The sequence below is a fragment of the Cheilinus undulatus genome, linkage group 15 (assembly GCF_018320785.1).
Source record: "Cheilinus undulatus linkage group 15, ASM1832078v1, whole genome shotgun sequence".
Taxonomy (NCBI): domain Eukaryota; kingdom Metazoa; phylum Chordata; class Actinopteri; order Labriformes; family Labridae; genus Cheilinus; species Cheilinus undulatus.
The window spans coordinates 43,227,036-43,239,311 of record NC_054879.1 but is presented as its reverse complement, the minus strand read 5'-3'; the positions used below and the strand labels follow the sequence as shown (position 1 = coordinate 43,239,311).

At 38.0% G+C, this 12,276-nt stretch overlaps 2 protein-coding genes across 3 annotated transcripts in view; both read left to right on the top strand.

The window, feature by feature from the left end:
- The first annotated feature begins 2,282 nt into the window (after nucleotides 1-2,282).
- Nucleotides 2,283-5,803, top strand: LOC121522318 (plasma membrane ascorbate-dependent reductase CYBRD1). The gene is made up of 4 exons (XM_041806534.1): nucleotides 2,283-2,548; nucleotides 3,006-3,214; nucleotides 4,931-5,085; nucleotides 5,187-5,803. Exons 1-4 carry the CDS (start codon nucleotides 2,362-2,364, stop codon nucleotides 5,464-5,466), a joined length of 831 nt encoding a protein of 276 aa, XP_041662468.1. The 5' UTR covers nucleotides 2,283-2,361; the 3' UTR covers nucleotides 5,467-5,803.
- A 1,535-nt stretch (nucleotides 5,804-7,338) lies between these two features.
- LOC121522755 (dynein, cytoplasmic 1, intermediate chain 2a-like) overlaps nucleotides 7,339-12,276 on the top strand; it is a 29,512-nt gene continuing 24,574 nt past the window's right edge. For both annotated transcript variants that reach the window (XM_041807396.1, XM_041807395.1), the window contains exons 1-3: nucleotides 7,339-7,442; nucleotides 8,354-8,471; nucleotides 10,911-11,025. In XM_041807396.1, coding sequence (XP_041663330.1) covers nucleotides 8,364-8,471; nucleotides 10,911-11,025 — 223 coding nt within the window. In that variant the 5' untranslated portion in view covers nucleotides 7,339-7,442; nucleotides 8,354-8,363. The remainder of the gene's footprint in view (nucleotides 7,443-8,353; nucleotides 8,472-10,910; nucleotides 11,026-12,276) is intronic.

Sequence of the window (12,276 nt, the reverse complement as noted above, 5' to 3'; positions counted from 1 at the left end):
CTTTTATGCCTTTAATTGATTGTGGTGATGTTTTATACATGCATGCATCTTCTCAATGCCTTAAATCTTTGGATACTGTATACCATGGAGCTCTGAGGTTTATAACAAACCTTAAGTCCTTACCTCATCATTGTACCCTGTATGATGGAGTTGGTTGGCCTTCTGTATCAAAGCGTAGGCTAAATCATTGGCTTATCCTTATTTATAAGGCCATACTAAATCTGTTTCCATCATACTTGTGTGATTTTATTCATGTGAAAAGTTCTGGAAGTTACAGTATTCGCTCAGTGACTCAGTCACGAGACTTATTTTTGCTCTCTGTTCCCAAAGTCCATCTTGAAATGGGTAAAAGGAGTTTCAGGTAAGCAGCTCCTGCAGCCTGGAATCTACTGCAGGAGACTCTGTGTCTTGGGGAGCTGGTCTTTTTAAATCTCTTTAAAACTAGATTGAAGGCACTGGAGGATGATGCTTTAAGTTGAAGATGTTTTGACCAATGACTTTGTGCTCTGTGATTTGTGTTTTGTTTGACCTGTGTTTATAACTGTTATATTTCATGTCTGTAACTCTGTTCATTGTGCTGCTGCCTTTCTTGTCCAGGACTCTCTTGTAAATGAGATTATTGATCTTAATGAGATTTTCCTGGTTAAATAAAATTAAATAAATAATATAAAGTGTTAGTTTTAATGGAGTGAGTTATTTTCATATGCTTTAATTGCATATCTGATAATGCATACAGAGGATTTTTACAGTGGCAATGAAAGTCAACTACATCTTTTTTCTTAATATGTACCAGTTATAAAGGAAAATTAGAATTTGTTTCTATTTTATTCACATTTCTTAATTTCTACAATTTCTTGAAATTAAAGGATTTGTCCAATCCACTTTATTTATATAGCACATTTTATAAACTGAACGTTTCCAAAGTGCTGCACAAAACATCATTAATCATACTGATTATATTTTTCCTGAGTGGGTGTGGCTTCAGCTCATTCAACAGACACGCCCACACCTTCCTAGAGCAGATTTTACTGCCTCATTTTTCATGATTTGAAGCTTAATTTTATAAACTTAGAGATGTTTTATTTGACTGAAATCTGACCTGGGGGTTCATAACACAGTGGCCCGTCACACAACAAACCTTAATATAGATTTATTTTCATTTTACAGGGTCTTTAGTATGCATTATAAATAAGAAAATATGGATATCTATTGATAAGGATGTTTATCATAAGGTGTTACTTGACCTAGGGTGATACATAACACATTGAAATGTGCTATTTTTCTCTAGCTATTAGCTGCAAACCGTTATGTGTTGTGGAAGTAAAACTTAAGACCCTTTTCTTGTTGTTTGCAGAAAGGTTAAAGGGGACATATTTTGCAGGCTTTTCTAACAAAAATATGTGCCCCTGGCCTTTCCACAATCCCCTCAAGTACCAAAAAAATCTATTCCTTTCCACCCTCTCTTTCTCCACCTTTTTGCAGAAACAAGCCATTCTCAGATTTTCCCCTCGTGATGTCATGTGGGGAGTTAGCCCCGCCCCCAGGCTTGGTTGGCCCGCCCCAATTGGAAGAAAGTTCCACCCTCATCTCCTGATGCTGGATAGCTCAGTGGGTTTACCTGATGCCTCGGTCAGGGAGATTGATGGTTCAAATTCAAGTCTTTAAAAATGGATTAAAACATCTGTAGCTTTGCCGCATCCATTTCCTGAGAGGGGTGTGGTCAGGGGCGGAGTCAGACAGCTCATTAACATTTGAAGCCGCAGAAACGGCTCGTTCTGAGCAGGGCTGAAACAGGGGTTTTTTGACATGCAAAAATCCAATAATGGAGTGTTTTTTTCAGCAACAGACTTCACAGGCATGTTTTGAGGACCTCTGAGACCAATATAGACTTGTTTTAAAGGGGTCAAATATGTCCCCTTTAAACCACCTCATTTTGGCTTTTAGTGTTTTTTTTTTTTTGTTTGTTTATTCGGTACTTTATGCTTTTAAAAATGTAACTAATTAAAATACCACCCCAAAATAAAAATAGGAATTTTTAAAAGTACTTAGAAAAGTACAAGTTCACCTGCTGCACACCTGAAGCCCATGATGTGAAAGCTTACTGAAGGGAAAAACATCTTTATAGAGGACGCTAAACAATATAGTAAAAACACAGCCCTGCCTCATTTAAATAATTCAATACATAACTCGGTCTTTTTTTTTTTTTTTTACTTCTTTTGTAACGAGGAAAGTTACAAAACGCCCTTTTCCCAGGTCATGTGACTCAGCTCCGTCTAGCCTCCTCTTGAAATTCTTGTGGTTTGTTGTGGACGGCTGCTCCAGTCTGGTTCTCCTCCGGTGCCGCTTTAACTCCAGACAGCCATGGAGGGTTATAAACATTTCCTGGCCGTGCTGTCAGCCGCCGCTGCTTTCGGCTTTGCCACCATCATATTCGTGCTACGATGGGTCCTCTACTACAGAGAGGGGTTAGCCTGGGACGGAGGACCTGCTGAGTTCAACTGGCATCCGGTCTTACAACTCGCTGGCTTCATTTTCCTGAACGGAGTGGGTGAGAGGAGTCTCTATTTTTAAAATATCACTAGCGTAAAACAGAAAAAAGCTAAGCTGCAAAAAGTTAGCTCTGTTCAGGAAAATAGTGTCAGGGAACTGTTGAATATGGAAACATAGACTAAACTTCTCTGGCTTGTTTCCTTTGACTTAGAAAACAACAAATTGGAATATGTGGCGTCAAGAGTAAGTATTGGTGGATGGAACTGCTTACAATCTGCAGAACCTTAAGAGGACGGTTTTTTTTGACACATTGCATCATGACTTTGATTTTAAGCCTTATTCATGTAACTTAACCAACTTCATTTTGGTACCAAGAACTTCACATTCAAATCAAACTTCAACATGTGCAGGAAATAATGTAAGGCACATGAGCCCTGATAGAAAGAAACACAAATTCTTGCTGTATCCGAGTTTCATACCTATACCCACTGACCCCAAATAACCCTCTCTTACAGCCATCATCATCTTCAGGCTCCCCTGGACCTGGCAGATCAACAAACTAATCATGAAGTTAGTCCACGCTGGCTTAAACTTGGCAGCCTTCACCTGTGCAACGGTATCTTTTGTGGCAGCTTTTGATTTCCACAATGCTGCTAACATCCCAAACATGTACAGTCTGCACAGCTGGCTGGGCTTTGCAGCTCTGATATTGTTTGGTCTGCAGGTAAAGAAACATTTTTAAGTCACTCTGTTTGATAGTAGAAGTCCAACACTATTAATCTACTTTAACCCTCAGGCATCACTTTAATTTAATGTCCACTTCCAAAAAACTGCTATAAAAACTTAACAGATTAATATATATATATAGTGCTTAACAAATTTATTAGACCACCTGTCATATTTGTCTCAGAGACCATTCGGCATCATGAAGTGCTTTATTGCGGACTCTTTGATTTTCAGTGAGCTCTCCACGTTTTACCAATTTGAACTGGAATGAGGAATTTCAAACTGAATTCACCTTTTTATACCCAAATTTGAGCCGGCTCACTGGGCTTCTCTGAGAAGTCAGAAATTAATCAAGCATAACATTCAACCACTAAAACTCATTTTTCTGTTCAGGAATGCAAGTAAATAAGTAGGCTATAATTTGACATGTTAATCAAGAAATAATAATGTGCTTTTATATTTTTTCAGGGTTTTTTGGTAAATCAGTAAATTTGAAAATTCATGGATAACAGTAATAATTATATTTTAGCATTAAAAATATCATTTGGGTTAAAGAGCCTCTACATATTTGTGTATTAACCATTGCAGAAACATAAAAAATGATTTTGGTAATTACCAATGCTGTTAATTTAGGACAGCTGTGGCATAAACCTTACTTTGGTTAGGGTGGTCTAATAAATTTGTTAAGCACTGTATATATTTGCATTAATCTCTTAAACAATGCCAGCTGTGCTCAAAGCTACCAAACATTCAATCATTTTGAGGATTTTAACCCTTTAAATGCCAGTTTGATTACTTAAAAGTTTAAAGGATGTGTTTGAATGGGAGTCATTGGGACGTTTTTGTCCACAAGTGACTCGAAAGGATAGTAAATTTCAAATTGGATGCTACACAAAAACTAATAATGCATCAAGGTCAATATTTTGACAAATGTTTGACATACCCTGGACTGATTTAAAAAAACACCCCCAGCCCCCAACATTAGCTATGTGGAAAATAATAACTGTTTTGTATGGTTTTTTTTAGAAAAAATATGACCATCCTGTAATCAAACTGGCATTTAAAGGGTTAAAATCCTCAAAATTATTCAGTGATTGTTTTTGTCAGAGCTTAAGTTGATCAAAAGATTTGACTAAAAAAAGCAGATAAAAATATTAATGTATACTATTTTTATTGCCGTTTTTGGAAGTGGACTGTTTTGTTCTTAATAACTCAAAAGGGTAGTAAGTTTTAAATCAGATGCTACACAAAAACTAAAAATGTTTGGTAGTTTTGAGCACAGCTGAAGTTGTTTAACAGATTTATGCAAAAAAAAAAGCAGAAAAAATATTAATCTGTTTAGTTTTTATAGCAGTTTTTAGGAAGTGGACATGTTTGTCGTTAATGGCTTTAAAGGGTAGTAAATTTGTTTCACAGTGTTCCCCTGATCTATTAGAGCCATGGAAATTTGACTTCAAAAATTTGCCTCGAAAGAAACTTGTTTAAAAAAATGAGACCATATGCACTAACACAGCCAAAATGGTGAGCAGAGAAAGAGGAAGAATTTGCCCAAATGGACAAAAATGTCCCCAGTGATGCCTGAGGGTTAATTGATCTACTGGCATGATTTACAATCTCTTACTTTGAGTATTTTCTGAGATGGTAAGTCAAAGTAAACACAAAGAGGTAAAATGTTTGCTGAGTGAATGTTTTTTTTCCCTCCTTGAATGAGCAGATTGTTCTTGCAGTCATCATGTACTTGATGCCATTTACACCAGCATCCTGGAGAGCTGCTTTCATGCCCCTCCATGTGTTCAGTGGGCAGCTCCTCTTTGCCAGTATTATAGCCGTGGCACTCATGGGCATGACAGAGAAACTTATTTTTGGCTTGTAAGTATAAAAAGAAAAAGTCTTTCTGATTTAAATTTCCAGACATGATGCAAAATGTAAAAGTGCTGCCTCACAATTTCTGTAAACCTTTTCTGTTTAAGGGACAACCCTAAGTATAAGGACTCACCCCCAGAGGCAGTTTTTGTGAATGTTATGGGAGTGCTCCTGGTGGCCTATGGAGTTACAATCCTCTGGATTGCCACTCGAGCATCTTGGAAAAGGCCCAGCGACCAAGCTTCGTATACTCGGCATCCCATTGCCAGAGGTGAGGAAAACGCAAAAGTTGGTCCCTCTCTGTCTCAGCTGTCTAATGAAACTGACGTTGAGGGCTGTGTGGATGTGAGGAGGAGGGCTAACAAGCTAGATGATCAGAACAACTGATTACAAAAACAAAGATGTGGAACGGATGTGTTGAGAAATATGAAGAAAGAAAGAAATATGTATTTGCTTATACATTATTTTCTCTCTTGCACCTTATAGTATTTTATATTTGCTGCACTTTCAGCTTGTTTTCTGTTGCATGTATTACCGTTATTACATGCAAATACAGTGAGCTACTTTGTAAGGTATCATAAATGATGATGTTGGTGTACACTGTTTACATTGTTAAAATAATATTGTCATATTGCCTTTGTTCTAACTGTTTGTATTCTCAAAAATTACATGTAATAAATAAGATTATGTTCAGCTAAACCTCACTGAATTAAGTAATAAACTGCTGGAACTACTAATGATAATTGTATATTTATTTATATATTATATTTTGTTACATTGCAGCCTGATGCTACAGTAGAAAACAGATCATTTTTATTCTCATTAATCTACACTCAGTACTCCATAACAACATGAAAACGGAATTTTAGAAATTTTTGAAAATGTATTTAAAATGAAAATCTGAAATATCACATTTATATATTAATTAGACCGTTTGCAAAAACACTTGCAATTTCCCTCTGGTTCCCAAGAGAACAGTGGCCTCCATAATTCTCAAATAGAAGACGTTTGGCACAACCAGGACTCTTCCAAGAACTGGCTGCCCAGCCAAACTGAATAATCAGGGGAGACGGGCCTTCGTTAGAGAGGTGACAAAGAACCTAATGGTCCTGCTAACTGAGCTCCAGAGATCCTGTGTGGAAATGGGACAGTTCCAGAAGGACAACCATCACTGGAGCCTTTCAAGCCTGCAGGCTTTAATGTGTTTTGAAAGGAGGGGAGGCTTCCAGCCAACCAGAGGTGTAGTTGCAGGGATGGTTGTCACATACTGTATATAAGCCTTTGCCTAGCACAAAAAGTAAGGAAATTTGTGTTTGGTAGATTCTTTCTTTGTTGTAACAATGCTTATCGGCAATAAATCTTATACTGTGATGGTGTGTGGCGACATTCCCCTCATTGGAAAAACGAGGCTTGTCATAATTGGAGGCAATCTCAATGAGTGCAGAGGGATATTGAGATGACATTGTGCAACCAGTGGTAATCCCATATCTCCGCAGTTTGGGACCGAACTCTATCCTCCAGGATGACAACGCACACCCCCACAGAGTGGGCTTAATCAGAGTGGCAAGGACGGAATAGCCTGCCAGCAGTCCTGACCTCAACCCCATTGAGCTGTTGTAGGCGTGCTGACTTGCTGTCAGTGCTGGTTGAAGAATGGGATGCCATTCCACAGCGATGTGTGACCAGGCTGGTGACCAGCATGAGGAGGAGGTGCCAGGCTGTTGAGGCTGTGTATGGTTCTTCCACACTCTAATGAGGCTCCTGTTTGATAAGTTAGTGAGTTGTTAAATTGCCAGAATGTTTCTTCAGACTTCAATCATTCAATCCACTAAACAAGAGTCGTTGGCAGAATAAGCTGTATGGCCTTGGCAGATAAGGTTTGGCAAATTTTTCATGGGCACCATCCACATACTCAGCTCTGCTGCTCATCCCACAAATGCCTGTTCCTTACAAATGTGGCACAACAAAGAAATATGTCCTTAGTTTTTTTTTGATAAGTATAGAAAGAAAGAGAGTCTGCTGAAGATCACAATGAGCAAAGGCACGTGTGGTTGTCCTACTTGCATCATTCACCAGTTCTCTCAGCTCTTGTAAAACTTTTTTAACACTTTCTTCACCAGTATAAACCACCAACATTAAGAATAATATCCGAATTTGAAATTGCAAACCGTGACCGCTTCATTTTCAGGTTAAAACATCTTCCAAAGTATCCATCTTTGACCTCAGCTGACACTACAGCCACGTCAAAGCTGAATACTTCCCGTTTGGATCCTCTCGGCACCTGTAGTCAGGCTGGCCGTCCTGTTTGTTTTGGCTGTGTGTGGCTAGCGGCATTTACTGTCAGGTCTAAAACCTGATAAAAGGTTTGTAATCTGCACGTTAACGTACTGATACCAGCGTTAGCACGTACGTGAGACATGGTTCTGTATTTGTCGCTGCGTTTGCAGCCCAGCATGCTTTATTCTGTGAGCGGTTTGTGAAGATGACAGCTCTGCGGACCGAGGTTCTGTTTACCGTAGCTGCTAACAGAAAGCTAACACTGTAAAACATCGTCAGTATAAAGTTGGGACTACAAGTGTTTTAGTGCTATTTATTTGACCTGAAAACATTTGTTTGAGAACGAGCTTATCAAGAGTGGTCATTGAGTTTATGAAACACCATGAACACATTTAACCAGGACGGCTAAGCTAGCTCCCTAGCCTCTCACAACAAGGAAGGCTACTGTTGGCTAAGGCCGAGATGATGCTAATGTTGCCTGTTTTTCAATGAAACTTCGGTGTGATTGTTCAAGCACGCTTGAAACATTACACTAAACATTGGATGACTTTCAGTCTAACGAATACAGTGTGGTTGAAAAGCTGAAATAGAAAAGATTGCTAAGCTAACCTGGTGTCGTACAAACTGCAGGGTGGGGCTCTCTGTTAGCTGACTGACAATGAGTGGCTAGTCTGGTCGCGGTTTAACCCGTTATGAAGTTGTACAAACACACAAAGATGTGTATCCGGCTGATAGGTTCATAAAGTCACCCAGCTGAAAAGGCAGAATCTCTAAAGTATGTATTTTGACAGGTGACCTCTTGAGGTTGGCTGTCATTAATGCCGTGCCAGGTGTCTGGTCCTGAAGCTGAGACCCTCATAGGTTTTTTGAGGATGTGGGGGGGGGGGGCGTCTCTTCTGGACAGTAAAAACAACAGCTCTAGACTTATACAGACAACATGTTTTCCAAAACATCCTGAATTGAACAAGCATGAAAACTTTTATCTGTTTTTGCACAGCTGTGGCATCATGTCTTCCAAAAGTGAACTGAAAGCGGAGCTTGAAAGGAAGAAGCAGAAATTGGCTCAAATCAGAGAGGAGAAGAAAATAAAGGAGGAAGAGCGCAGGAAGAAAGAGGTATGCTTCACATATCAGGATTTCTGGAATATGCATTGCGTAAGAGTGAAAATGAGGCACAAACATGTCCAGTTATGTTTACATGAATACCACAAATTTGCCAGTTGTACCTGCATATGATCTGTGTAAGCTCTGATATTTAAGATGATGCAAGAATTTGGAGAGAAGGGAAAAAGTAAAGAAGTCTTAGTCCTACAGAGGTGACACATTAATTTATGATAAATTACACTGTTTAAAAAACAGTGAACCATTAACTGTCTTTGCATGTTGTATTCATTTCTAAATGAAATATGGAACAATTATTAGAATGGAAATAAGATACTATTACAGAAGTAGCTGTCAAGATCAGCAGGTTAAAATGCTGGTTGCAATGCAGTGTTTTAAATGATCTTTAGTATCATTATGGTAAAAAAAAAAAATCATGTCTGTTCCCATTGATCTACACTCAGTACCCTACCATGTCAAAGTGAGAACATAATTTTAAAAATGGTTGCAAATTAATTAAGATAAATATCACATTTATATAAGTATTCACACCCTTTGCAAAAACACTTGAAATTGAGCTCAGTCCTGCCACTTCTCTTGATCTTTGCTGAGATGTTTCTACACCTTGATTGTAGCCCACCTGTGGTAAATTAAATTAATTTCCTGCTTTCTTTTCATTTGGAGTTTTATTTTGCAAACTCCAAGTGAGATTTTATGTGTTTCGTGCTTCCCGTCACTCTGCCATAAAGCCCTGACCAGTGGAGGGCTACAATAATGGCTGTCCTTCTGGAACTTTGTCCCATCTCTGCATCTCTGAGGATCTCTGGAGCCCAGTCAGAGTGACCATCAGGTTCTTGGTCACCTCTATAACCAAGGCCCATCTCCCTTGATTGCTAAGTTTGCCCGGGTGACCAGTTCTTAGAAGAGTCCTGGTCGTGCCGGACTTCTTCTATTTGAGAATTATGGAGACCGCTGTGCTTTTGGGAACCTTCAGTGCAGCAGAAATTCTTTTGTAGCCTTCCCGAGATCTGTGTCTTGCAATAATCCTGCCTTTGAGCTCTGCAGATAGTGACTTGGTTTTTGCTCTGTCAGCTGTGATGCCTGTTATAGAGAGCTGTGTGCCTTTCCAAATCATTTCCAGTCAGTTTGATTAACCACAGGAGGACTCGAATCAAGGTGTGGAAACATCTCAGCAAATATTGAGAGAAATGTGGGGAACCAGCGTGAAATTTTAAGTGTTTTTATAAAGGGTCTGAATCCATTTGGAATATGACATTTCAAGTTTTTATTTTAAATACATTTTCAAAATTTTCTAAAATTCAGTTTCATGTTGTCATGATGGAGTACTGAATGTAGATTAATGATAATAAATATGATTTATTTTGACTGTAGCCTCAGGCTGGAACATAACAGATTGAATAAGGCAAAGTTAAGTCTGAATACTTTCTGAATGCACTAGCTTATATCTTAATGAGTTTGTAGTCACTGTTTTTAACATGGCTCACTAAGCTTTCCATTTAGAATTTACAAGGACACATCTAAAAAACACAGATCTAAATATATAATAACGATACTACTACTAGTAGCAATAACAATGATGATAATTACTACTACTATAATTATTATTATTAATGAATTCAAATTTTAAAAACTTATATATGGGCTGTTTTATATAGTTCAGTCCGAGGACAACAATCCCAGAGGCATGTTTCAGAAAGCAGATTTATTTTGAAAACCCAGAGTCTGTTAATTCTGAAATGAAGGAAATTCAGGGTTTTCTGTATCAGATAGGAAGGTAACTTAAACCTGAAAGAGGGGTAAATCAAGCCTGTTCTAGAGAGATGCTTTGAGTCGTTTACTATGGTGACTGTGTCGGCTGACCTAACCTGGTTGGAGAAGATTTTCTTTAATAAACCCCCAGTTTTAACTGTATTTTAAAGGCTTTTTAATTTTGAGCTGCTAAGTCCACGTTTCTCCTCCTCGATTGCACCTAAATGAAAATAGATTTTAGGCTCAAATGACCAACACTTCAAACTGTTTTCATGTGTTGACTTGACTTGAGCCACAATTTTCCTCTCCTACAGTGAAATATTAGTTAGGAAAAAAAATCTAAGATTTCAAGGTTAAATTTATAATTTTATGAGGAAAAGGCAGTAAAGAAGATTACATTCCATTACAGTTTTAGCAATGAGTGTGACATCTGTCAGAGGGAGCAAGATGTCAGCAGTCAATGCTTTTTTTCACACATTTATAGATTGTGTGTATATCTTACAACAATAATTGCAATTAAATCCCATCCACACAGGCATTATAAGGTTACAGTTGTCAAGAATATGATGCTACATCTTTTAAGTTGAGGAATCAGCATCAAAATGTCGGTCATCCCGGATTAGAGCTAATTTTTGTAGATATTTAGAGGCTGTATTAATAGATGATTTATTTCTTTATTTCTAGGCGGATCAGCTAAAAGATGCCGTCGTTCACCAGGAGGATTCTGACCTAGAGAGAAAAAGACGTGAGACTGAGGCCTATCTACAGAGCATGGGCTTAGCGTCAGACATTCCTGTTGGTATGTTTCATATAACCCTCTCCCACACATCTGCTTTGCTTAAACATTCACCGCTTTGGAAAAAAATAGACTTTAACTTTCACATCTCCTGTTCTGTAGAGCCTCTTTAATGCCTGCTTAAACACAGAACTGTTGCAGAAGCTAACTGGCCAATATTTGACACACTCTATTTATCTTTTTTTTTTTTTTTGAAATCAGTGTTTTGGGTTTGACTCATGGATGTTAACATTCATGCTGATAGACGTGATTAGTCTTTGTAATAGCAGATCTGAAAACTAGAGCAATCATCAGAAACATGAAGATTTATTAGGCCAAGGTGGAATGCTGTTTACTAGCCTCATTGGTCACCTGACCTCAGACTAGTTGATCATGTGTTTGAGCCATTTAAAGGAGAACGAAAGCCAAAAGCTACGTAACATAAAAGAGGTCATCATAGCTGTATCTAATTACCCACTAAGCCTATGAAAGTGTTTGATGTGGTTATTTTAAGTTTGCGTGGACTTATTCTGTGGTATTCTTTCTCATAAATTACATGATCCAATACAATACATACAATACATGCACTGATTTAACATTAAAGGCTTGTGATCCTCACATTAAAGCTTTAAGCAGCATTTAAACTTTGCATTCCCATGACTTAGTGTTTACATTTAATCAGTGTATGCAAGACTTCAGAGCTTTAGCAACAGAATGCCATTGCTGTCCTATTTTAATGCTGATAAGATATATAATTATTAGTAGTAGTCTTGCCTAAGTAACTAGGAAAACATAAGTTTTTCTATTATGTATTGTTTTTATCTTTGATGTATATTAAAGGAATATCATACTTGTTCACCTTATTGGATTAACATGAGTGTCTTTTATGTAGTAAAAAGAAAAAATTAAAAAGTAGCATACTTTTTCCTTAGTTTTATCAAGTATTGGTAAAATAAAATGCAGATACTGATAAACAGCCAAATGCCAAATATCAGTCAGTAACCAGACAGACGGATAATTGGTCAACCCCGAGTAAATAACCCTGTTAGAGTTCAGTTTTAAATGGCCAGAGTCCAGTTCAGAATAAGGCTATGGAGGTTGGCGCCATAAGCATTGGGCCTGAGCGAAAATAGTGGGGTACAGCATTATGGGGGTGATTAAGGGCCGTTAAACTTGTAACCAGAGGCAGTCCCTGTAAGGGGACGCATCCTGGTTCAAATATAAAAACTAAGAAATGCTCTGGTTAAGAACACTGTTGAAAATATTTAAGGTAAT